Raw genomic sequence first — 27,896 nt, 5'->3', positions numbered from 1 at the left:
GACCTGCGTTGCCATGGAGACGATGTGATGGCCGAACTTTGCTGTGATTTCATCGCGCGGGTTCTTCTGCCTTTAAATCGAGATACGTTTTATCTCCTTAAGTATAGACTTAGTGTGGTAGATTAAAGGTATCGGTTAAACATGGCGAACGTCAAAAGTGTGTCAGGTATTCAACTTTCGGGTCGAATTGATATGGAGGTCACGTTGGCCTTTATCAAACCAGATGCGTATGCGAGATCTGAAGAAATCCTGGAGGTTATCTTGTCACACAACTTCATTATCCTGCAGGTAAGGAGCTTATCTTGTCACACAACTTCATTATCCTGCAGGTAAGGAGATTATCTTGTCACACAACTTCATTATCCTGCAGGTAAGGAGCTTATCTTGTCACACAACTTCATTATCCTGCAGGTAAGGAGGTTATCTTGTCACACAACTTCATTATCCTGCAGGTAAGGAGCTTATCTTGTCACACAACTTCATTATCCTGCAGGTAAGGAGGTTATCTTGTCACACAACTTCATTATCCTGCAGGTAAGGAGGTTATCTCGTCACAAACTTCATTATCCTGCAGGTAAGGAGGTTATCTTGCACATAACTTCATTATCCTGCAGGTAAGGAGGTTATCTTGTCACACAACTTCATTATCCTGCAGGTAAGGAGGTTATCTTGTCACACAACTTCATTATCCTGCAGGTAAGGAGCTTATCTTGTCACACAACTTCATTATCCTGCAGGTAAGGAGGTTATCTTGTCACACAACTTCATTATCCTGCAGGTAAGGAGGTTATCTCGTCACAAACTTCATTATCCTGCAGGTAAGGAGGTTATCTTGCACATAACTTCATTATCCTGCAGGTAAGGAGGTTATCTTGTCACACAACTTCATTATCCTGCAGGTAAGGAGGTTATCTTGTCACACAACTTCATTATCCTGCAGGTAAGGAGGTTATCTTGTCACACAACTTCATTATCCTGCAGGTAAGGAGCTTATCTTGTCACACAACTTCATTATCCTGCAGGTAAGGAGGTTATCTTGTCACACAACTTCATTATCCTACAGGTAAGGAGATTATCTTGTCACACAACTTCATTATCCTGCAGGTAAGGAGATTATCTTGTCACACAACTTCATTATCCTGCAGGTAAGGAGCTTATCTTGTCACACAACTTCATTATCCTGCAGGTAAGGAGGTTATCTTGTCACACAACTTCATTATCCTGCAGATAAGGAGATTATCTTGTCACACAACTTCATTATCCTGCAGGTAAGGAGCTTATCTTGTCACACAACTTCATTATTATAAACATACACAAACTTACACGCAAACATACTCACACACACACCACACACACACACACACACACACACACACACACACACACACACACACACACACAAAACACTCACAAACACACACACACACAAACACACATACACAAACTATCACAAACACTCACACACAAACATACACACACACCTTACGAGGATCACGGAAGTAGCTCTCTCAGTGGTTACAATTACCGTGAGTGGGTATTAGGAGGTAGAACAGAGTCTTCTCCAGGCGTAAAGTATCCCCTTACTAGGCAGTGGCGGATCTAGGATTTTCTGCAGGGGGGTGACTTCCTCGAGGCCCCAATGGGGCCGAGCCCGCTAGGGGGGACCGGGGGAGGGGGGGGCATGGAAATTTTCAATTTTGCTTGTTCTGAAATGCAATTTCCTGCATTCTGTGAAACAAATCTGCCTCACTGTTGGACTCCTAGAGTATGACGTTTTAGGTAGGGATTTTAATTTTTCATCAATGAGTTAAATTTTCGTAAAATAGGAAGAAATAAGATTGACCAAAACAGTGACCCGGTATCGGGATGAAGAATTTATTCCGACTATCAGTAATCGCTGGCCAACTTACAATATTACTTGACTGATCAGAAACAATGAACATGAATGTGAGCAGTATCAAACATGATCAATGTGACTCTGTCACCGGCATTTTCGTGCATAGAATTAATCACCATCACGGTCATCAAACAACGACGATGCCATCATTCGACGAGGGTGTAGATCCATGTATCGTTTGCAGATGTCCGCCTTTGAGATTGGCACCTCGTGTCCGTGCATAGCGATTACTGCCAAGTCGCTCAGCTTCTCCGTTGCCATCGTATTTCGGAGCCAGTTGTGGATACGCCTTAAACACGAGAACGACCTCTCTGCCTCCACGCTTCCCACTGGCAGCACAGCTAGAATCTTCAGTAGTTCTCGTAGGTTGGGAAAGAAGGTGGCGTCAGCATGGAAGGTCAAAAGGCTGGTTACTGAGCTTGCGGAGATAGGCAACTGCCGCTTCCAGTAATTCATCCACCTCTGCAGCTCACTTTGAAAGGCTGATGGGAACGGCATGACGTGGTTCCACTTCACCAGAAGGCATTGACCCAGCTCCTTCACTTCGGCAGTGCTCTGTTTCATGATTACCTCAGGAATGAGAGCACAAAGCTCATAATGCGCCCTTTTATCCTGACTGAACCGAGATTTCATCTCACTACATATCACGTCAAGGAATGGTATCGCTACAGTCCTCTTCCAATATTCGGCTACGGACTCAGATGGGCAGTTTTTTCGTTGTGTTTGTCGACCACATACTCTTGGCCGTTGCTCAGTAGACCCAACTTTTTCAGCTACAGCTAGTACTTCCACGTACATATGCTGAAACCACTCGTCGATCCCTTTTCGGATGTCCACATACGAAAGGTTTACCTCTTCGATCTTCTGAAACCCGAAGTACACCTCCATCAGTCTACCTTGTAGCGATGTAACCAGTGGTCACATAGGTTCCAGCAGTTCCTTTGCACACACGAAGTTGACAATATGGCCAAAGCTTGCCATCGTATGCCGTAGACCATTGGCTGCAGTCCTGGTATTTGTGTCCCAGCTCCATTCTTCATTGTGCGGATAGAATCTCTCATCAGTTGTGGGTTGACATATTTCATCGAGAGTGACGACAATGTATTCGTACAGCTCGAAGATTGTTTCGAAGGCGGTATGCCTTTCGATCCATCTCGTCTTGCACAGGTTTTTTTTAGCTTGACCTTCTTTGCGTCTGGAGACAGGGCAAGGATAATGACCTCCAAAAACCTCTGTCGCTTCGGTGAATTGTCAAAAAAGCTGAACAACTCTCGGCAATTATCCATCATATTTACAATGGATGGGATTTTGCAAGCATGGCAGATAACAAGATTGAGTCCATGCAGACAACAACCTTGATAATCCGCATCCGGCGCAAGCTTGGAAATTTCAGCTTGAACACCCTTCTTGTCGGAGCTCATTGACGCAGTTGTGTCGTATGCCTGACCCTTACAATCAGCAATGCTGATCTTATTTCTCTCAAGGCTTTTTTGAATTGCCTTGGCAATAGCCTGTCCAGTCGTACGTTCAAGGTCGCATATGTCTATCAGCACTTCACGCTTTTTCGGTTTGGATGGATCAGCAAGGAAGTCGAGTAGGCGAATGCATACTGACAAAACCTCACGGCCTTGTGATGTTGTTTCATCCGCGATGATTGCAAAGTGAGGGTGTTTTTCAAGGCATTTTCGAAAGTAGTCACGGAACAAGTCGACAGCTACATTGATCAACTCAGTCTGAACCGTTTTACTGGTGTACCGAGCATTCTTCGGTCCAGAGATTAGATGCTCTTTCAGGGCAGGATTGCTCTCTGCCAGAAGACGAATGATAGCTATAAAGTTCCCTTCGTTGGCTACGGGTGCCTGAGCGAAATCCACCTTGTCGTCCCTATGCCCACGTAAAGCGATCTGCTGTGTGGCACATAGCATCACCACGTCGATGATATATGGCAGTATCTGTTCATTTCTTTTGACATTTTGCGCCGCCATTTGATTGATCTGTACGTCAATGCTACCCTCGACGTTTGCCATCTGAGCTCGGATAATACCTGCCCGTTCGATGCATATCTTGTGGTATTTCTTATCCTCGTGTCCACTCAGCGATTCCTTGGATTTGTTGTAGTTTCTGAATGGAGTTTTAACAAAGACCCCAAGAGTTTCCTTTTCATGGTCACACAAAAACAGTAAGCACGGTAAACACCAACCACCGCTAAGGTTGACGTGCGCACTGTATGCAAGCCATTTGTGGTGATCAAGCCATTTCCATTGGAATGTCAGGTACCACCTTTTCGACTCGCAATATTGGGAATCCAGGGCATCAGACGTTGAAGGTTTCCAGCAATTGTCTATGAACCGAATCTTATCCGAGTCACTTAATGTTGATGAGCCACGAATTACTTGTCCGACGTCATACGGCGAGACAGACACTTCAACTGTCGAGGATGCCACAGCGACGGCTGCCGCTGTACCATCAGAAGAAATAGAATTCGCAACAACACCATGCTGAGGTTGAAGTTCTCTTGGAGCTATCGGTTCTGTGTGTTCTGCCGTTGGCTCCGTGACCATATCAATCACCTCAGGAGCTTCAGACGTTGTCGTACCTTCGCTGGAACTGGGCTTTTTAATGAAAGCGTCCAGGATTCCTTGGCGACGTGTTTTCTTCCTTGGGTTGTCCATTTTTCAAACGCACGCTCAAATCTGAAATAAATTGATAATCAAGTTGAATAACTGCAATAAAGATGAAACTTATGGCTATACAGAACGCCTATTCCCAAACAGTAGGTTATGATCGACTAAGCCTAGGCCTAGTCAGGCCCCAGCGGCTTATCCTACACCTCGGCAGCATTAATCTAACTAGGGCCTACCTCCTGCTAATTAGAGCTTATCTTCAACCATAACGAACACTAAATTAATAGATAATATTACCAGGTGATGTAGATGGATTCCATAGGCCCCTTGCAAAACGGAAATCTGAAAGACCAAAAAAAACAATTTCCTCTGTTTTAAAACATTGCTATTCCAAAAATAGGGAGGTGACTAGTCACCCCTGTCACCCCCCCCTGGATCCACCACAGCTAGGATCACATTTTGAGCGGGTATTAGGAGGTAGAAAAGAGTCTTCTTTGGACCGAAAGTATCCCCTTACTAGGATCACAATTTGAGCGGGTATTAGGAGGTAGAACAGAGTCTTCTTTGGGCCGAAAGTATCCCCTTACTAGGATCACATTTTGAGCGGGTATTAGGAGGTAGAACAGAGCCTTCTTTGGACCGAAAGTATCCCCTTACTAGGATCACAATTTGAGCGGGTATTAGGAGGTAGAACAGAGCCTTCTTTGGACCGAAAGTATCCCCTTACTAGGATCACATTTTGAGCGGGTATTAGGAGGTAGAACAGAGCCTTCTTTGGACCGAAAGTATCCCCTTACTAGGATCACATTTTGAGCGGGTATTAGGAGGTAGAACAGAGCCTTCTTTGGACCGAAAGTATCCCCTTACTAGGATCACAATTTGAGCGGGTATTAGGAGGTAGAACAGAGTCTTCTTTGGGCCGAAAGTATCCCCTTACTCGGATCACATTTTGAGCGGGTATAAGGAGGTAGAACAGAGTCTTCTTTGGACCGAAAGTATCCCCTTACTAGGATCACAATTTGAGCGGGTATTAGAAGGTAGAACAGAGTCTTCTTTGGGCCGAAAGTATCCCCTTACTCGGATCACATTTTGAGCGGGTATTAGGAGGTAGAACAGAGTCTTCTTTGGACCGAAAGTATCCCCTTACTCGGATCACAATTTGAGCGGGTATTAGGAGGTAGAACAGTGTCTTCTTTGGGCCGAAAGTATCCCCTTACTCGGATCACATTTTGAGCGGGTATTAGAAGGTAGAACAGAGTCTTCTCCAGGTGTAAAGTATCCCCTTACTAGGATCACATTTTGAGCGGGTATTAGGAGGTAGAAAAGAGTCTTCTTTGGACCGAAAGTATCCCCTTACTAGGATCACAATTTGAGCGGGTATTAGGAGGTAGAACAGAGTCTTCTTTGGGCCGAAAGTATCCCCTTACTAGGATCACAATTTGAGCGGGTATTAGGAGGTAGAACAGAGTCTTCTTTGGGCCGAAAGTATCCCCTTACTAGGATCACAATTTGAGCGGGTATTAGGAGGTAGAACAGAGTCTTCTTTGGGCCGAAAGTATCCCCTTACTAGGATCACATTTTGAGCGGGTATTAGGAGGTAGAACAGAGCCTTCTTTGGACCGAAAGTATCCCCTTACTAGGATCACAATTTGAGCGGGTATTAGGAGGTAGAAAAGAGTCTTCTTTGGACCGAAAGTATCCCCTTACTAGGATCACAATTTGAGCGGGTATTAGGAGGTAGAACAGAGTCTTCTTTGGGCCGAAAGTATCCCCTTACTAGGATCACATTTTGAGCGGGTATTAGGAGGTAGAACAGAGCCTTCTTTGGACCGAAAGTATCCCCTTACTAGGATCACAATTTGAGCGGGTATTAGAAGGTAGAACAGAGTCTTCTTTGGGCCGAAAGTATCCCCTTACTCGGATCACATTTTGAGCGGGTATTAGGAGGTAGAACAGAGTCTTCTTTGGACCGAAAGTATCCCCTTACTAGGATCACAATTTGAGCGGGTATTAGAAGGTAGAACAGAGTCTTCTTTGGGCCGAAAGTATCCCCTTACTCGGATCACATTTTGAGCGGGTATTAGGAGGTAGAACAGAGTCTTCTTTGGACCGAAAGTATCCCCTTACTCGGATCACAATTTGAGCGGGTATTAGGAGGTAGAACAGTGTCTTCTTTGGGCCGAAAGTATCCCCTTACTCGGATCACATTTTGAGCGGGTATTAGAAGGTAGAACAGAGTCTTCTCCAGATGTAAAGTATCCCCTTACTAGGATCACATTTTGAGCGGGTATTAGGAGGTAGAAAAGAGTCTTCTTTGGACCGAAAGTATCCCCTTACTAGGATCACAATTTGAGCGGGTATTAGGAGGTAGAACAGAGTCTTCTTTGGGCCGAAAGTATCCCCTTACTAGGATCACAATTTGAGCGGGTATTAGGAGGTAGAACAGAGTCTTCTTTGGGCCGAAAGTATCCCCTTACTAGGATCACAATTTGAGCGGGTATTAGGAGGTAGAACAGAGTCTTCTTTGGGCCGAAAGTATCCCCTTACTAGGATCACATTTTGAGCGGGTATTAGGAGGTAGAACAGAGCCTTCTTTGGACCGAAAGTATCCCCTTACTAGGATCACAATTTGAGCGGGTATTAGGAGGTAGAACAGAGCCTTCTTTGGACCGAAAGTATCCCCTTACTAGGATCACAATTTGAGCGGGTATTAGGAGGTAGAAAAGAGTCTTCTTTGGACCGAAAGTATCCCCTTACTAGGATCACAATTTGAGCGGGTATTAGGAGGTAGAACAGAGTCTTCTTTGGGCCGAAAGTATCCCCTTACTAGGATCACATTTTGAGCGGGTATTAGGAGGTAGAACAGAGCCTTCTTTGGACCGAAAGTATCCCCTTACTAGGATCACAATTTGAGCGGGTATTAGAAGGTAGAACAGAGTCTTCTTTGGGCCGAAAGTATCCCCTTACTCGGATCACATTTTGAGCGGGTATTAGGAGGTAGAACAGAGTCTTCTTTGGGCCGAAAGTATCCCCTTACTAGGATCACATTTTGAGCGGGTATTAGGAGGTAGAACAGTGTCTTCTTTGGGCCGAAAGTATCCCCTTACTAGGATCACAATTTGAGCGGGTATTAGGAGGTAGAACAGAGTCTTCTTTGGGCCGAAAGTATCCCCTTACTAGGATCACATTTTGAGCGGGTATTAGGAGGTAGAACAGAGCCTTCTTTGGACCGAAAGTATCCCCTTACTAGGATCACAATTTGAGCGGGTATTAGGAGGTAGAAAAGAGTCTTCTTTGGACCGAAAGTATCCCCTTACTAGGATCACAATTTGAGCGGGTATTAGGAGGTAGAACAGAGTCTTCTTTGGGCCGAAAGTATCCCCTTACTAGGATCACATTTTGAGCGGGTATTAGGAGGTAGAACAGAGCCTTCTTTGGACCGAAAGTATCCCCTTACTAGGATCACAATTTGAGCGGGTATTAGAAGGTAGAACAGAGTCTTCTTTGGGCCGAAAGTATCCCCTTACTCGGATCACATTTTGAGCGGGTATTAGGAGGTAGAACAGAGTCTTCTTTGGGCCGAAAGTATCCCCTTACTAGGATCACATTTTGAGCGGGTATTAGGAGGTAGAACAGTGTCTTCTTTGGGCCGAAAGTATCCCCTTACTAGGATCACATTTTGAGCGGGTATTAGGAGGTAGAACAGAGCCTTCTTTGGACCGAAAGTATCCCCTTACTAGGATCACAATTTGAGCGGGTATTAGGAGGTAGAACAGAGTCTTCTTTGGGCCGAAAGTATCCCCTTACTTGGATCACATTTTGAGCGGGTATTAGGAGGTAGAAAAGAGTCTTCTTTGGACCGAAAGTATCCCCTTACTAGGATCACAATTTGAGCGGGTATTAGGAGGTAGAACAGAGTCTTCTTTGGGCCGAAAGTATCCCCTTACTAGGATCACAATTTGAGCGGGTATTAGGAGGTAGAACAGAGTCTTCTTTGGGCCGAAAGTATCCCCTTACTAGGATCACAATTTGAGCGGGTATTAGGAGGTAGAACAGAGTCTTCTTTGGGCCGAAAGTATCCCCTTACTAGGATCACATTTTGAGCGGGTATTAGGAGGTAGAACAGAGCCTTCTTTGGACCGAAAGTATCCCCTTACTAGGATCACAATTTGAGCGGGTATTAGGAGGTAGAAAAGAGTCTTCTTTGGACCGAAAGTATCCCCTTACTAGGATCACAATTTGAGCGGGTATTAGGAGGTAGAACAGAGTCTTCTTTGGGCCGAAAGTATCCCCTTACTAGGATCACATTTTGAGCGGGTATTAGGAGGTAGAACAGAGCCTTCTTTGGACCGAAAGTATCCCCTTACTAGGATCACAATTTGAGCGGGTATTAGAAGGTAGAACAGAGTCTTCTTTGGGCCGAAAGTATCCCCTTACTCGGATCACATTTTGAGCGGGTATTAGGAGGTAGAACAGAGTCTTCTTTGGACCGAAAGTATCCCCTTACTAGGATCACAATTTGAGCGGGTATTAGAAGGTAGAACAGAGTCTTCTTTGGGCCGAAAGTATCCCCTTACTCGGATCACATTTTGAGCGGGTATTAGGAGGTAGAACAGAGTCTTCTTTGGACCGAAAGTATCCCCTTACTCGGATCACAATTTGAGCGGGTATTAGGAGGTAGAACAGTGTCTTCTTTGGGCCGAAAGTATCCCCTTACTCGGATCACATTTTGAGCGGGTATTAGAAGGTAGAACAGAGTCTTCTCCAGGTGTAAAGTATCCCCTTACTAGGATCACATTTTGAGCGGGTATTAGGAGGTAGAAAAGAGTCTTCTTTGGACCGAAAGTATCCCCTTACTAGGATCACAATTTGAGCGGGTATTAGGAGGTAGAACAGAGTCTTCTTTGGGCCGAAAGTATCCCCTTACTAGGATCACAATTTGAGCGGGTATTAGGAGGTAGAACAGAGTCTTCTTTGGGCCGAAAGTATCCCCTTACTAGGATCACAATTTGAGCGGGTATTAGGAGGTAGAACAGAGTCTTCTTTGGGCCGAAAGTATCCCCTTACTAGGATCACATTTTGAGCGGGTATTAGGAGGTAGAACAGAGCCTTCTTTGGACCGAAAGTATCCCCTTACTAGGATCACAATTTGAGCGGGTATTAGGAGGTAGAACAGAGCCTTCTTTGGACCGAAAGTATCCCCTTACTAGGATCACAATTTGAGCGGGTATTAGGAGGTAGAAAAGAGTCTTCTTTGGACCGAAAGTATCCCCTTACTAGGATCACAATTTGAGCGGGTATTAGAAGGTAGAACAGAGTCTTCTTTGGGCCGAAAGTATCCCCTTACTAGGATCACATTTTGAGCGGGTATTAGGAGGTAGAACAGAGCCTTCTTTGGACCGAAAGTATCCCCTTACTAGGATCACATTTTGAGCGGGTATTAGGAGGTAGAAAAGAGTCTTCTTTGGACCGAAAGTATCCCCTTACTAGGATCACAATTTGAGCGGGTATTAGGAGGTAGAACAGAGCCTTCTTTGGACCGAAAGTATCCCCTTACTAGGATCACAATTTGAGCGGGTATTAGGAGGTAGAACAGAGTCTTCTTTGGGCCGAAAGTATCCCCTTACTAGGATCACATTTTGAGCGGGTATTAGGAGGTAGAAAAGAGTCTTCTTTGGACCGAAAGTATCCCCTTACTAGGATCACAATTTGAGCGGGTATTAGGAGGTAGAACAGAGTCTTCTTTGGGCCGAAAGTATCCCCTTACTAGGATCACATTTTGAGCGGGTATTAGGAGGTAGAACAGAGCCTTCTTTGGACCGAAAGTATCCCCTTACTAGGATCACAATTTGAGCGGGTATTAGAAGGTAGAACAGAGTCTTCTTTGGGCCGAAAGTATCCCCTTACTCGGATCACATTTTGAGCGGGTATTAGGAGGTAGAACAGAGTCTTCTTTGGGCCGAAAGTATCCCCTTACTAGGATCACATTTTGAGCGGGTATTAGGAGGTAGAACAGTGTCTTCTTTGGGCCGAAAGTATCCCCTTACTAGGATCACAATTTGAGCGGGTATTAGGAGGTAGAACAGAGTCTTCTTTGGGCCGAAAGTATCCCCTTACTAGGATCACATTTTGAGCGGGTATTAGGAGGTAGAACAGAGCCTTCTTTGGACCGAAAGTATCCCCTTACTAGGATCACAATTTGAGCGGGTATTAGGAGGTAGAAAAGAGTCTTCTTTGGACCGAAAGTATCCCCTTACTAGGATCACAATTTGAGCGGGTATTAGGAGGTAGAACAGAGTCTTCTTTGGGCCGAAAGTATCCCCTTACTAGGATCACATTTTGAGCGGGTATTAGGAGGTAGAACAGAGCCTTCTTTGGACCGAAAGTATCCCCTTACTAGGATCACAATTTGAGCGGGTATTAGAAGGTAGAACAGAGTCTTCTTTGGGCCGAAAGTATCCCCTTACTCGGATCACATTTTGAGCGGGTATTAGGAGGTAGAACAGAGTCTTCTTTGGGCCGAAAGTATCCCCTTACTAGGATCACATTTTGAGCGGGTATTAGGAGGTAGAACAGTGTCTTCTTTGGGCCGAAAGTATCCCCTTACTCGGATCACATTTTGAGCGGGTATTAGGAGGTAGAACAGTGTCTTCTTTGGGCCGAAAGTATCCCCTTACTCGGATCACATTTTGAGCGGGTATTAGAAGGTAGAACAGAGTCTTCTCCAGGTGTAAATTATCCCCTTACTAGGATCACATTTTGAGCAGGTATTAGAGGTAGAAAAGTCATCTTTGGACCGAAAGTATCCCCTTACTAGGATCACATTTCGAGCGGGTATTAGAAGGTATAACAGAGTCTTCTCCAGGCGTAAAGTATCCCCTTACTAGGATCACATTTTGAGCGGGTATTAGAAGGTAGAACAGAGCCTTCTTTGGGCCGAAAGTATCCCCTTACTCGGATCACATTTTGAGCGGGTATTAGGAGGTAGAACAGAGTCTTCTCCAGGCGTAAAGTATCCCCTTACTGGGATCACATTTTGAGCGGGTATTAGGAGGTAGAACAGTCTTCTTTGGGCCTAAAGTATCCCCTGACTAGGATCACAATTTGAGTGGGTATTAGGAGGTAGAAAAGAGCCTTCTCTTGGCCTAAATTATCCCCTTACTCGGATCACAATTTGAGCGGGTATTAGGAGGTAGAACAGAGTCTTCTCCAGGCGTAAAGTATCCCCTTACTGGGATCACATTTTGAGCGGGTATTAGGAGGTAGAACAGTCTTCTTTGGGCCTAAAGTATCCCCTGACTAGGATCACAATTTGAGTGGGTATTAGGAGGTAGAAAAGAGCCTTCTCTTGGCCTAAATTATCCCCTTACTAGGATCACATTTTGAGCGGGTATTAGGAGGTAGAACAGAGCCTTCTTTGGACCTAAAGTATCCCCTTACTCGGATCACAATTTGAGCGGGTATTAGGAGGTAGAAAAGAGCCTTCTCTTGGCCTAAAGTATCCCCTTACTACGTCATGTTTCAAGGACCCAATTAGGACTTTTTGTTGTTCCAAGACTTTTTTCCAGGATTGTTGTTGAACCCCGGACAATTGTGGATTGGTTGCATTATTTCCTATGTAATATCCCTGATTTTTTTTTCCAGTTTTTATTCCTGATTTGTATTGTTAGTCCACCCGCTCTCTTCGGGAATGACAGAAAGAGTCATTATATTATTCTCTCTGGAGTATATAGGTGTAGATTACAGTAGATCTAGGATTGAGACCGTTAATCTGTGGGAAACGCAATAAGCAGAACGTCAGGTTTCCTGAGGATGTTATGTCCGTCGACTCGGTAACCGGCACAAAGTACGAGAGACGAGCGGGTTTATTCGCATTATGCCAAGGTCTCCCCTGCGCACGCGCCTCCCTCAAAAACACCCCCAATGCCACGTCATCAACTTCGTCACAAAGCAGATCACGCGGTGCCAAAGTAAGCAACAGACGCAACATCATCCCTTCCTGTTTAGTGTTAAACAGCAGTAGTGACGGTTTAAAAAGGTAATCATGCGTGCTTGCGGTTTATAATTATTGTTTTACTTCCGATAGGGGTGCCGCACAGAACGCCATGATAAGCTATTTATACATGCGTTAACACAGTGTCCAAGAAGGACAAACCTCTTGGGGAGGGCGAATATTATTCATATTTTTTGTAATAATATTAATATTATGCTATTATCATTGGTGTTGTTATTAGAAGGGGATTTGGAAAAACGCCACAATAAACTAACTATACACCTTAACATGGATTTCGCCTAAAGCGGGAAACCCCCTTGGGGAGGGGGGGCAAATGAAGTTGCTACAACCTCCATCGTGTGACCCTTAGTCCTCCTGTCAAGTTTGGTTGAGATTGGATACGTAACGAGCGAATGTATCGTGGTCAGACAGATAGACAGACAGACAGGAAACTGAGTATTTTAGTATGTTTAATAGTTAAGAGATAGAAATAAGAACAAACATTGAATGACTGTTTATGTATGTCTGTGTGTTAGCGACGTGCAGTAAAACTCTCAGCAGAAGATGCGAGTGAGTTCTATGCGGAAGAGTGTGGCACAATGTCCTTCGCTGGCCGGGTCACCTTCCTGAGCTCGGGCCCGTTGCTGGTGCTTCTTGTCACACATCCCGGGGGACCCGGAGTGACTGTCGATCAATTTAAGAGGTTGGTGGGGCCGACCAACAGTAACAAAGCAAGAGAAATCTGTCCTGATAGGTAAGATAAACAGTCCTGCTTACATTCTTCGAGTTGTTTGGTTTGTGAATTGTATAGATGGTTCATTGTTTCAGAGGAAGCACTAACATGAAGGCAGTTGTATGAAGTTGAGGATCACACAGGAGGAGCCCTTTAGGCCCATCGAGTTTGCGCAATATTCATTAACCACTGCTTCTAGGTATCTATGTAATTCTAGTTTAAACCCATCCACTGTCACCTGCCTCCAGCACCTCTGCAGGGAGACCATTGCATCCTGCCATCTTAACTCTTCCTTTATTTACTCTCAAGCTGTGACTCCTGGTCCGATCATTGTCAATTCTGCAGAAAAAGACTCTTCAGCACTTAGAATTCTGACTAAAATGTAAAAGTGAGAATGCAACAAACTAAGGTAAAACAAAAAGGTTTATTTTAAACGAATAAATAAAGCATTATTTCAACAGACGAGGTGTTTTCATTGGGTTGGGTCAATCTGTTTACTACAAGGTGAGTCATAAGTCCCAGGACAAGGTGTTAGCTGCGTATACAAGATTTGTTTGTTTACACCATGTATTTATGCTGTATTCTTTTTTTTTCAGATAATACAAATAATACATTAAACCAAGATGGCAGACACCAGTCCATTTACAGTGGAGAGAGGGTGGTAGCAGTGGTGTGGTACCACGGGAGAAGAAACACAAACAAAACGATGAAACAGGTGCAAGAAGACTTTGACAAGTGTTTTGGAAATCCAGCACCATCAAAATCAAATCTTCATCTTTGGGAAAAAAGGAATTCCAGACAGGAAGTGTACTCGAAGGCGAGCACAGTGGACGAACAAAAATTAGTGATTTGGGATTTCAAAACATTAAACATCCATTCATAGATCTCCGAAAAAATCATTACAGAAACGTTCTGCAGAGTTGGGTGGTTCGGATTCCTCGTTACGTCGCACAATGAAGGAAGACCTTCGCATGAAACCATAGAAAGCAACTGTCGTTTGTGAATCGTCATGAAACAGGTAGACATCTTGTGACAGAATGCTGCAGCACTTCAATACAATTCCTAAAAGGTCAAAGGTTATGTTTAGTGATGAGTGTGGTGTTTACCTCAGTTCATCTCCACAGAATGTTTAAGAGGTGCAAGATCATTCAGCACATGTTATCCTTTGGGTGGCGTTATGTGCCCACCACCTCATTGGTCCTTACATTGTTGATGTGTCGGTCAAGAACAGTCATATTTGCATATGTTGGAGAATTACCTCCCACCTGATCTTGAACCACGTGGACTAGGCCATGAGATTTCTTTCCAGCAGGATGGGACACCTGCGCATCATGCATGTTTGGTACGAAATTACCTTTGGATTAGCAGGTCTTCGCCAACACTTCCTTACCCAACTGCGCAGTCCTGACCTGAACACTTGTGACGATGATCTGTGGAGGTACGATGATCTGTGGGGGTACATTGATCTGTGGGGGTACATTGATCTGTGGGGGTACAATGATCTGTGGGGGTACGATGATCTGTGGGGGTACGTCAAAGCTAAAGTTGCGGAACATCACGTGGCATCTGTTGATGAACAGAAACACGCATTCAGGAAGCATTTGGCACCATAACATGGCATTTTGGTACATAACCCATGGTATTTTGGTACATAACATGGCATTTTGGTACATAACCCATGGTATTTTGGTACATAACATGGCATTTTGGTACATAACCCATGGTATTTTGGTACATAACATGGCATTTTGGTACATAACCCATGGTATTTTGGTACATAACCCATGGTATTTTGGTACATAACACATGGTATTTTGGTACATAACCCATGGTATTTTGGTACATAACACATGGTATTTTGGTACCATAACACATGGTATTTTGGTACATAACCCATGGTATTTTGGTACATAACCCATGGTATTTTGGTACATAACCCATGGTATTTTGGTACATAACCCATGGTATTTTGGTACCATAACACATGGTATTTTAGTACATAACACATGGTATTTTAGTACATAACCCATGGTATTTTGGTACATAACATGGTATTTTGGTACCATAACACATGGTATTTTAGTACATAACCCATGGTATTTTGGTACATAACCCATGGTATTTTGGTACATAACCCATGGTATTTTGGTACATAACATGGTATTTTGGTACTTAACACATGGTATTTTGGTACATAACCCATGGTATTTTGGTACATAACACATGGTATTTTGGTACCATAACACATGGTATTTTAGTACATAACCCATGGTATTTTGGTACATAACCCATGGTATTTTGGTCCATAACATGGTATTTTGGTACATAACACATGGTATTTTGGAACCATAACACATGGTATTTTGGTACATAACACATGGTATTTTGGTACATAACCCATGGTTTTTTGGTACATAACCCATGATATTTTGGTAAATAACATGGTATTTTGGTACATAACACATGGTATTTTGGTACATAACCCATGGTATTTTGGTACATAACCCATGGTATTTTGGTACCATAACACATGGTATTTTAGTACATAACCCATGGTATTTTGGTACATAACCCATGGTATTTTGGTACATAACCCATGGTATTTTGGTCCATAACACATGGTATTTTGGTGCATAAGCCATGGTATTTTAGTACATAACCCATGGTATTTTGGTACGTAACCCATGGTATTGTCACGCGGACCCTTCGGTTAATACCATGGACCAAAAACGGCTTTAATTGGAGGCGACGACCGAACACGGATTTTACTATGAAACGCGGGAGGAAGAAGGAAAATGGGAGCTGCGGTAACAGCGCTTACCTTCTGGTGAACCGACGGCAGCTTCGATCCTGCAGGGAATTAACTCAAACGGGAATCCGGGGTAAAATGTACAAAAGAAACACGTTTATTACGGACCCGATACAATAAAACGTGACGGTAATCAAATAAAGCTCCTACGTTTGGATCCCACACACCAGACTTCAGAAACTAGACGAGGGAAGAATTAATAAAAGAACACGTTCGTCGTGGAATTGGGAAATGTGGGGTGTGGGTGCAGCCTTATCTCGTCCGTAGTCTTGCATGCAACACAGCCCCGTTCAAAGCCTCTCGCCGCTCACGAGGTCCGTGCACCAAGCACCACGCGTCCAACGCAGGCCAGCGAGCTCCACACGAGGTCGATCTCCACTCGCGATCGGTCTGCCAAGACGAAGAGAGCGTGCTGCTCAAGACGAAGCGCCGGATGTCCAACAGGAAGGGCTGCGCAAACAAGAACCGGATGTGCTCTCTCAAAATGTCATTCGGCGCACGCTGATATAACCTTGCCGGTGACGTCAGCCTTGGCGCGCTACCAACCAGCGACTTCCACCGAACCTTCCAGCTTCGCACCTCTCGCACTCGTTGGCTGGAGGTTCGCGCCTAGCGCGCTGACCAATCACAGGACCGTAGCGTGGTGATAGCTCGTGCTACTCGATGTTCCTAGGCCTGCCGGAGGTGTAGTTGGCGGCGGCCATCATCGGCGGTGTCCTGGCCTGGTTTCCTTTTGCCTGTTCTCTTCCGAAGTCCTTGTCAGGGAAGGGAATTATTTAATGTTGCGCTAAGGGCCTGTCTAAATGTCTATGTTGGTGTGCATTGCCAGAAGGGACAAAGGTTTGACTACCAGGTTTGACGCACAGGGGTTTATCTTTAATCCCTAACTATTTATCACAAAAACATCCTGGTATGTTCACAAGCAGACATCTTAACCTGACAAATCAGACTAACACAAATAACTTATTACAAGGTAGATTCCCTATCGCGACAGTCGAATACCTACCTATACAGATCTACCTGGCTCTAGATATTGCTTTACCCCCAGACATAACAGTATTTTGGTACATAACATGGTATTTTGGTACATAACCCATGGTATTTTGGTACATAACACATGGTGTTTTGGTACATAACCCATGGTATTTTGGTACATAACACATGGTATTTTGGCACATAACCCATGGTATTTTGGTACATAACACATGGTATTTTGGTACCATAACATGTTATTGTATTACTGTTATTACTGTAATGTGTTATTACTCCTGGGACGTATGGCTCACCCTGGTAGATGGTCTAAACTCGAAACAAATCTCTCATTTGTCCTGATTTGCTCTCATCCATTGAATCACTTCCCTAATTTCATCCAATTTTGCTTTTCATTCGAGACTTTCATCCAATTGCTATCGTGTCCCATGTTGCATATTCCACGCCATCGTGCTATCCCCGGAACTACCGTGTCCTTGTCTACCTGCAACACCAGCAACCCATTACTGATATTGTTCGTCTGTATGTCTATTGTTGTACCACTTCTCTTTGTCCCATTGTCAGAAAGCATTGTTTCATCACGTGCAAAGGACAAACAGAGAAGGCAGGATATGACGTCATCAATTACCGATATCGTATCGTGCACCTGCTATGGTAGTGCATTTTGTAGTTTATATGAAGGAAACTGCACCACTCCGTTCCGCCATTTGCTCTCAGCTTGCGCGCCTTGTTCGGCACGGATGGACTCAGGAACGCCGTGCATGCCAGTGGGAGCTTGACTGCAGCCAAAGGAGAAATCCGGTTTTTCTTCCCTTCCGGTGAGACCATGTTACAGGAAGTATGGATTATGAGGATCATCTGGGATTGCTTTGGAGTAAATCGACACGGTTGATGTTCTTGTTGCATCGCAGTGACTGTGGACCATTTGCGATTACAACACAACGCAAAGGAATACCTGGACGAGTTCGTGACCCCAACACTACTTCAAGGCCTGGATGCACTTTGCAAATGCAAGCCTCGTGCACCTGTGGTACGTTCAAGCACAATGTGTTCGTGGGTAATTGATCAATCCAGTTGTATTAATAATATAATTTCTAAATCAACAAAATGGGAATAAGTATGCTCAAGACAGAGGTAAAACGCACAGGTGGTTAAAGCGTTTTCCCCCCCCAACCATGAAGGTTTGTTGTGTTCTATTACCAAGCAGCTTGGAGAGCACTCGCCAAGTGGCTTAAGCACTCAGGCAAGCACTCCAAGGAAATGGTTGGTAAGGAACGGCTGGCTTGGTGAGTGCTCTACAAGCTGCTTGGCAACTGAACACACTCCTGTCGACGTGTACCAGTGATAATAGGGGTGTGTTCAGTTACCAAGCAGCTAGCTAGTGCTTGCCAAGCCAGCCGTTCCTTATCAATTATTTTGACCAGCTTGTGACCTTTAATCTTCAGTCTTTAAAATACACTCGAGTGTCCGTGTGTGCTGCTGAGTGTCCGTGTGTGCTGCTGAGTGTCCGTGTGTGCTGCTGAGTGTACGTGTGTGCTGCTGAGTGTCCGTGCGTGCTGCTGAGCGTGCGTGTGTGCTGCTGAGTGTACGTGTGTGCTGCTGAGTGTACGTGTGTGCTGCTGAGTGTTCGTGCGTGCTGCTGAGTGTCCGTGCGTGCTGCTGAGCGTGCGTGCTGCTGAGTGCCCGTGCGTGCTGCTGGGTGTACGTGTGTGCTGCTGAGTGTACGTGTGTGCTGCTGAGTACGTGTGTGGTGCTGAGTGTACGTGTGTGCTGTTGAGTGTCCCTGCGTGCTGCTGAGTGTACGTGTGTGCTGCTGAGTGTACGTGCGTGCTGCTGAGTGTACGTGCGTGGTGCTGAGTGTACGTGCGTGGTGCTGAGTGTACGTGCGTGGTGCTGAGTGTACGTGCGTGGTGCTGAGTGTACGTGCGTGCTGCTGAGTGTACGTGCGTGCTGCTGAGTGTACGTGCGTGCTGCTGAGTGTACGTGCGTGCTGCTGAGTGTACGTGCGTGCTGCTGAGTGTACGTGCGTGCTGCTGAGTGTACGTGTGTGGTGCTGAGTGTGTGTGTGCTGCTGTGTGTGTGTGTGCTGCTGTGTATGTGTGTGCTGCTGTGTATGTGTGTGCTGCTGTGTATGTGTGTGCTGCTGAGTGTCTGTGTGTGCTGCTGAGTGTCCGTGTGTGCTGCTGAGTGTCCGTGTGTGCTGCTGAGTGTCCGTGTGTGCTGCTGAGTGTCCGTGTGTGCTGCTGAGTGTCCGTGTGTTCTGCTGAGTGTCCGTGTGTGCTGCTGAGTGTACGTGTGTGGTGCTGAGTGTGTGTGTGCTGCTGTGTGTGTGTGTGCTGCTGTGTGTGTGTGTGCTGCTGTGTATGTGTGTGCTGCTGTGTATGTGTGTGCTGCTGTGTATGTGTGTGCTGCTGTGTATGTGTGTGCTGCTGAGTATCCGTGTGTGCTGCTGAGTTTCTGAATGTGCTGCTGATTGTCCGTGTGTGCTGCTGAGTGTCCGTGTGTGCTGCTGAGTGTTCGTGTGTGCTGCTGAGTGTCCGTGTGTGCTGCTGAGTGTCCATGTGTGCTGCTGAGTATACGTGTTTGCTGCTGAGTGTCCGTGTGCTGCTGAGTGTCCATGTGTGCTGCTGAGTGTCCGTGCATGCTGCTGAGTGTCCGTGCGTGCTGCTGAGTGTCTGTGTGTGCTGCTGAGTGTCCATGTGTGTTGCTGAGTGTCCGACCAGGAAGCGAAGTGGTACGCACGCGCTAATGTCGTTGAACGCTATGATACATTTATCGGATCGGAAGGGCCATATTTCGGATTATCGTGACGCCTCCGACCCCAAACCCGCCTACTTATCCCGTGAGCTGATAACTCAAAATGTGTCTAGAAATGGACTTCCGTCGAAACCTTCTCGGACACACGTGGAATTGGGCGATACATGTTGTTTCAGATCTGTTGAATTCAATGGTGCAGTTCCACATGCGATATTCCATTGTGAAAGGGGTCAAAAGGGACAATTTCCAATCAGGACCTCCTTTCGAACCTTAAACATTTCAAACCTAAGGTTTCCACACCGGGGTGAAATTTCTCCAGCTCCAGTGCCATTTTCTCAAGAGTGGCTTCCATCTGGCCCCTCTTCCATAAAGCTTTGATTTGTGAAGTGCTGCAGAGACTGTTGTCCTTCCAGCAGGTTCTTCCATCTCTGCCAAGGAACTCTGTAGTTCTTTCAGAATTGTCCTTGGGTTCTTGGTCACCTCCCTGACCAATGTCCTTCCTGCCCGGTTGCTCAGTTTGGTCGGACGTCCAGCTCTAGGAAGAGTCGAGGTAGTTCCATATTCTGTCCATTTCCTAATGATGGAGCTCACTGTGGTCTTGGGAAATTTCAACTCTAGAAATAGTTTTATACCCTTCCCAGATCTATGCCTCCTCACAATTCTTTCTTGGAGTTCTACAGACACTTCCTTGGACTTCATGGTAGGGTTATCACCTGGTGTTGGCCTCATGGTTAGGGTGGTGGGCTTGGGATCCTAAGGTCCTGAGTTTGAATCCTTTTGAATTAACGCCATGTGCGGTCGACTCAGCCTGTCATCCTTCCGAGGTCGGCAAAATGAGTACCAGATAACTGGTTATAGAGAGGCATTGCATCAGTGGCAGACGCACCCACAGAAATGATGCAACCAGCAGCCGGGTGGCTGCACACGAACCACCCACCACCCACTTCAGAAGGGGAATTTAAATGTACCCAAACACCCAATTTTCATTCACGCACTCCCTTGGAGTTCCCTTAGTATGCATGCAAAGTTCAGGGCCGCTAGGTTTCATTGTTTTGGAGTTATGGAGGAGACACGCATTGCATAGGTGAGTTATGGAGGGGAGACACATTAAGGAGGAGAGTTATGGAGGAGACACACATTAAGGAGGAGAGTTATGGAGGAGACACACATTACAGAGGAGATTTATGGAGGAGACACACATTACGGAGGAGTTATAGAGGAGACACACATTACGGAGGAGAGTTATGGAGGAGACACATTACGGAGGAGAGTTATGGAGGAGACACACACATTACGGAGGAGAGTTATGGATGAGACGCACATTATGGAGGAGACACACATTACGGAGGAGATGCACATTATGGAGGAGACACACATTACGGAGGAGAGTTATGGATGAGATGCACATTATGGAGGAGAGTTATGGAGGAGACACCCATTACGGAGGAGAGTTATGGATGAGACGCACATTACAGAGGAGAGTTATGATATGAGAAACATTACGGAGGAGAGTTATGGAGGAGACACACATTACAGAAGAGAGTTATGGAGGAGACACACATTACGCGCCCACACACATTATGCATCAGCAGCAGATGCGCCCACACAAATGATGCAATCAGCAGCCGGATGGCTGCACACGAACCGCCACATGGTAGAGTTTCTGCTCTGACATGCATTGTCAACTGTGGGACCTTATATAGAAAGGTGTTTCTTTGCAATTAATGTCCAATAAATTGAATTGGCCACAGGTGGACTCCATTCAAGTTGCAGACATCTCGAGGATGATCAAAGGAAATTGGATTTCCAGCAATCTGCCAGGCCAGGCCGCGTCCCAGAAGATCCACATGACTTCCGGCACCATGTACTCGGCGTACTGCCTCATGTGTCATGTGTCTTGTGTGTATGTGTGCGTGTTCGTGGGTGTGGGATGCGTGTTATTAGCTCCCGTTGGACTTAGTCCGAATCGGGAGCTTATGGATTGGGTCTCGTCAGTCCGTAACCATATCTCGGATATATATGGACCGTTTTTGTTCATACTTGGCAGAAAATAATACATGACGGTGTGGCGGACACAAGGGACAAGAATTCAGCGCACCAGCAGGTGGCGCGAACGTCCAGGCGGGGAACTATAATGCATGCCCCGCCTATCGGCCGATCGGCCACGCCCGGGGGCAAGGCGTGGCCTCGGGACATATATGCGGGCTCTAAGCTCGAGCCTGCCCAGTGCTGAAGTGCGAGCTTTGAATAAAGACTCTTTGTTGTACCAACGCGTTGTGGCCTACCTCTCTGGCAATCGAGTTGTGTGTGCGCAGCACCACACTGGTGACCCCGATTGGTTCAGCCGTTGCTGACCACCAAACGCGCCATGGCTACCAACGCCGTCGCAGTCAAACTCCCGGAGTTTTGGGGAGCGCAAGCCGACGTTTGGCGGGGCCAACGGGGCCTGGGTGTGGCGGTGGGCCTTTGCGCGCTGGCACGCGAGGCACGTCCTGGCCCAGTCGCGGACGTCCTTCCTGAGGCCATGCCAGACGAACTTCGCCACGACGAGCTTCTGGGATGCCTTCGTGCCCGGGTGGGACAGGCCGTGGATGGCGTCGAAAACTGGGCGCCGCCAGCCAGCGGGCACGATGGGGCGAGGCCGGCCGAGGGAAACGTCGCATAGGAGGGCCGCGCCCGCGGCGTCGAACGGCACCTCAGTGACGCGGTGGCCCGTGATGGCGGTCCGCAAGGCCTGGACGCCAGGGTCGGTGGACTGGTCCTCCGCCATCCGGGTATAGTCGACCCTGAGGTGGACCGCGTGCACGACGGACCGGGAAAGGCAATCCGCCACCGGGTTGTCTTTAACCGCCACGTGACGGATGTCCGTCGTGTACTCGGACACTGCAGAGAGGTGATGCTGCTGCCGTGCCGACCTTGGTCATCGCGAACACAAGGGGCTTGTGGTCGACGAAAGCCGTGAACGGGCGGCCCTCGAGCAGATGGCGGAAGTGTCGGACCGTCAGGTGGAGCCCTAGCAGCTCGCGGTCGAAAGTGCCATAGCGGCGTTCGTGCGGGCGAAGCTGCCGGCTAAAAAACGCCAGCGGCTGCCAAGCACCACGCACCCACTGCTCGTGCACCGCACCCACCGCGTAGTCCGACGCGTCGGTGGTGAGGGCGATCAGTGCATCGGGTGCCGGGTGCGCCAGCATGGTGGCATTGGCCAGGGCCAGCTTTGCGCCCGCAAACGCCGCGGCCATCGGCTCCGACCAGGCGACGTCACCTTTGCCCGGCTTGCCCCGGAGGGCCTCGTGCAGGGGGCGGAGGAGCTGGGCGACATGGGGCACGAAGCGGTGGTAAAAATTTACCATGCCCAGGAATTCCTGGAGCCCCTTGATCGTGCGGGGGCGAGGGAAATCCCTGACCGCCTCCACCTTGGCCGGTAAAGGGACGGCCCAGTGCCTGGTGATGCGGTGCCCCAAGAAGTTGATGATGGCGACGCCGAAACGGCACTTTGCGGGGTTGATGATTAGGCCATACTGGCCCAGGCGTTCGAAAAGCATGCGGAGGTGGAGCAGGTGCTCCTCCCGGGACGCGCTCGCGACTAGTATGTCGTCCAGGTAGATGAAGAGGAAAGGTAAGTCACGCAAGACGCTGTCCATAAGTTGTTGGAATGCCTGGGCCGCATTCTTCAACCCGAAAGGCATTCTCAGGAACTCGAAGAGGCCGAAAGGGGTGATGACGGCCGTCTTCGGGACATCGCCCGGTTGTACGGGGACCTGGTGGTAGCCCCGGATGAGGTCCACCTTGGAAAACACGGTCGTGTTTGCCAACCGGGTGGAAAAGTCCTGAATATGCGGGACCGGGTAGCGGTCGGGGGTGGTGGCATCATCCACAGCATCATCCTTGCATCAAACGCGTTGTGGCCTACCTCTCTGGCAATCGAGTCGTGTGTGCGCAGCACCACAACGGTATACATATGCACATCATCTTGTTTCGTGAGGCGATCAAAGATGGCCGACTGGCGGCCATTTTAGTTGTAAAAAACCAGATATTGACCACGCCCTCGACCATTTCTCGGACATGCATTTACCAATCTTGTTCAAATTTGACACACGTAATGAATGATGGCTGACATATTGACATCATTTTTTTTCGAGATCAGATCCAAGATGGCCGACTGTCGGCCATTTTGTTAACTTAACGTGTCCCCAACCATTTTTCGGACATGCATGGACCGATTTCGTTCAAACTTGGTACAAATAGAATACATGAGTATAAATATGTAGACTATTTAGTTTTGCAATCTGACTAAAGATGGCGGACCGACTGAATGTGACTTCAAACTGGAAAATCACAATCGAAACAATGGGAGTTTTCGTCGCCCTCAAGCACAGCCCATTGGAGGAGAAGCCGTGCAATCTTTCCCAGCTCTTCTCCTTGAATTCAATCAAATTTCCACTATTGTTTAGACAATAATGTATCAGACGCCGCATTGTTTACGTTCCTTTCTCCAACAAACCGTGTAGGTCGGAATTACATGACAAAAACTTGAACGGCAATCAGTAGAGAGCATACCTCCACCTGGTTGGCCCTATCTCTCAATGATGAAGAATCACTTAAAAGATTCTAATAGCCGGATCCGAATCTTCACCAAAATGTAATCATTTCGTCCTCGTCACATACGCTACATCTCTGCCAAATTTCATCCGAATGCGTCCACAACTTTACGAGATATTTTGTTCACAAACAAACAGACAGACAAACAGGGGTGAAAACATAACCTCCATCCACCTTTGGTGACGGAGGTAATAAAAGAGCGCCATGAATTCATCCGCCTGCTTCCGATTGGTCGATGTTGCCGTAGCACTGGGTACCTGCGCAAATATCAAATAGTGATCGTGTCCTCGAGCTAAATAATAACCCGTTGTGGCGGAATATTGAGTGTGGAACTGCAGACTTGATACATGCCGATGTAATATTCAAAATGGAATGTACGTATTCGCACCAGGTATGTAACGGAATTGGGGAACATCGTCAAAATGAGCTCAACGTTCACCCCGTTAATAGCTATATCAGGTCATTACGTCCGAAGGTGGGTGAAGGTCATGTTTTCACCCCGGTCTGTCTGTTTATTTGTCTGTTTTTGTGCAGGATATCTCAAGAAGTTGTGGACAGGTTGGGGATGGACAAGGAAAGATGGATTAGATTTTGGTGAAGATCTGGATCCGGATCCAGATACTAGAATTTGTTTTGTGATTCTTCACCATTGAGAGAATTGGGCAAAAACGACAGAGCAGGATATCTCAAAAGGTTGTGGACGGATTCGGACAAAACTTGGTGGACGAGTGGGTAAGATGACAAGAACATGCCGATACGATACAAAACGTAAACTAATCGGCCTGGTGAGAGGTATGCGCTGCAGTGTCGTTCTCGTTTACCTCGCAAGGAGAGAGTATTACACTTGTGTCCATTTGTTTGTCTGTCTGTCTGACAGAACGTGAGTATGTGTATTAATCACATTAGATCCCCATATACCATTAGGCCCCTTGAGCTTTTAGGGCCTGCGCAAGGCCTGCCTTTTTTGCTTGTGAAAAAAGGTAAAAAGTCAAACATTTGAACAGCCTCGGACATGCACCTTGACCCCATGGCCAAGGCACAACGTCAACAAGGCTGTCCCCATAACAATACACATGCGCCTCAACCCCAAGTGGGAGGCACATGGTCATTCAAACTCATGCATCATGCCCCTGAAGGGCCACAATGCATGGTCATACAATTGGGACCACTCCTCTCAATAGGAGTAAGACCCCTTGATCCACTGACAAGGTATTACTCCTGCCAGGTACCCTGGGCACGAGGTGCCATGAGCTTGGCCAAAGACATTGCAGACCCCCAAGAACCTTTAAGACTCAGTAAGACTCCCAAAACCCTTTAGGTTAGTACCCCATGACATAGATGGGACCCCAAGATAGATGGGATCCAAAATGGATGGCACCCTTTTGAACCCTAAGGTGCGGATCCTTTGAGACCCCTAAGAACCTCAGAACGCAAAGACCCTTTGATACCCCTAAAACTCTTTTGAACCCGAAGACACTTAAGACCCCTAAGATGCTTTAGATTTCGAAGGGTCTAAACTTTAGACCCTTCAGAATCCCAAGACACTTTAAAACCATGTGGACCGCTAGGACCACCCACCAGAACTCCAAGACCCTGGAGACCCAACAGATCCCATAGACCACGTTACACCCTTTACTACCCTGATGCTTTATCCATGATCTATAAAAGTCTGTTCCACAGAATAAACCACTCGAGGCTGAATCTCCTCTTCCCGATGGCAAGGCCGGTGAAGTTGCACTTTGGTTTATTTATTGCTTCACTGTCCTTATTACTCCAATAATTCCACCCAAGTTATCTTAAAGTCAAAGGTTACAGATCAGTTTTTTTTAACCATTGTGCAAATCGGTCAAAGTCTAGTTACGTTGAGTCAATCATCAACTTTGTCCGCATTTAGTTCATCAAATGAAATATTCTGTTGTGGTACTTTGCAGGTTTGGCTTGCAGACTGGTTGTTGAACAACAACCCCAAAAAACCAAGAATCCTACATCCAGATCCAAGCAGTTGAGCATATTTACTCCACGATCAAATATTACATCAGTTGCTTTTTGTTTTGGCAAACACGCATGACACGATTTGAAATTTAAAGCATTTTGACATCTTGGAATGAACTGATGCTCGTATTTTTGTTGTACTCAGAAACATACAAACATACAAACTCAGTGCAAAACTAACTTTTTTGCCTCATCTGGTAACTGTAATGACAAACATTGCAAAAAGAAACGTCATGTGACAGCATCGGTGCAAAAAGAAACGTCATGTGACAGCATCGGTGCAAAAAGAAACGTCATGTGGCAGCATCGGTGCAAAAAGAAACGTCATGTGACGGCATCGGCGCAAAAAGAAATGTCATGTGACGGCATCGGTGCAAAAGGAAATGTCATGCGAAAGCATCGGTGCAAAATGAAATGTCATGTGACAGCATCGGTGCAAAGGGAAATGTCATGTGACGGCATCGGTGCAAAGGGAAATGTCATGTGACGGCATCGGTGCAAAAAGAAATGTCATGTGACGGCATCGGTGCAAAAGGAAATGTCATGCGACGGCATCGGTGCAAAAAGAAATGTCATGTGACGGCATCGGTGCAAAAGGAAATGTCATGCGAAAGCATCGGTGCAAAATGAAATGTCATGTGACGGCATCGGTGCAAAGGGAAATGTCATGTGACGGCATCGGTGCAAAGGGAAATGTCATGTGACGGCATCGGTGCAAAAAGAAATGTCATGTGACGGCATCGGTGCAAAAGGAAATGTCATGCGACGGCATCGGTGCAAAGGGAAATGTCATGTGACGGCATCGGTGCAAAAAGAAATGTCATGTGACGGCATCGGTGCAAAAAGAAATGTCATGTGACGGCATCGGTGCAAAAAGAAATGTCATGTGACGGCATCGGTGCAAAAAGAAATGTCATGTGACGGCATCGGTGCAAAGGGAAATGTCATGTGACGGCATCGGTGCAAAGGGAAATGTCATGTGACGGCATCGGTGCAAAAAGAAATGTCATGTGACGGCATCGGTGCAAAAAGAAATGTCATGCGACGGCATCGGTGCAAAGGGAAATGTCATGTGACGGCATCGGTGCAAAAAGAAATGTCATGTGACGGCATCGGTGCAAAAAGAAATGTCATGTGACGGCATCGGTGCAAAAGGAAATGCCATGTGACAGCATCGGTGCAAAATGAAATGTCATGTGACAGCATCGGTGCAAAATGAAATGTCATGTGACAGCATCGGTGCAAAATGAAATGTCATGCGGCAGCATCGGTGCAAAAGGAAATGTCATGTGACAGCATCGGTGCAAAATGAAATGTCATGTGACAGCATCGGTGCAAAATGAAATGTCATGCGGCAGCATCGGTGCAAAAGGAAACGTCATGTGACAGCATCGGTGCAAAATGAAATGTCATGTGACAGCATCGGTGCAAAAAGAAATGTCATGTGACAGCATCGGTGCAAAATGAAATGTCATGCGGCAGCATCGGTGCAAAAGGAAATG

At 46.5% G+C, this 27,896-nt stretch overlaps 1 protein-coding gene across 1 annotated transcript; it reads left to right on the top strand.

The window, feature by feature from the left end:
- Positions 1 to 26,889, top strand: LOC137438418 (nucleoside diphosphate kinase homolog 5). Its single transcript, XM_068133539.2, has 5 exons — positions 1 to 288; positions 13,051 to 13,268; positions 17,764 to 17,864; positions 17,958 to 18,076; positions 26,334 to 26,889. The coding sequence occupies exons 1-5, from the start codon at positions 142 to 144 to the stop codon at positions 26,406 to 26,408; spliced, it is 660 nt and encodes a 219-aa protein (XP_067989640.2). The 5' UTR covers positions 1 to 141; the 3' UTR covers positions 26,409 to 26,889.
- Positions 26,890 to 27,896: the final 1,007 nt, after the last annotated feature.

The sequence above is a fragment of the Myxine glutinosa genome, chromosome 13, assembly GCF_964187855.1.
Source record: "Myxine glutinosa chromosome 13, kmMyxGlut1.1, whole genome shotgun sequence".
NCBI lineage: Eukaryota > Metazoa > Chordata > Myxini > Myxiniformes > Myxinidae > Myxine > Myxine glutinosa.
The sequence above is the reverse complement of the archived record's forward strand: the minus strand, read 5'-3'. Positions and strand labels throughout refer to the sequence as shown.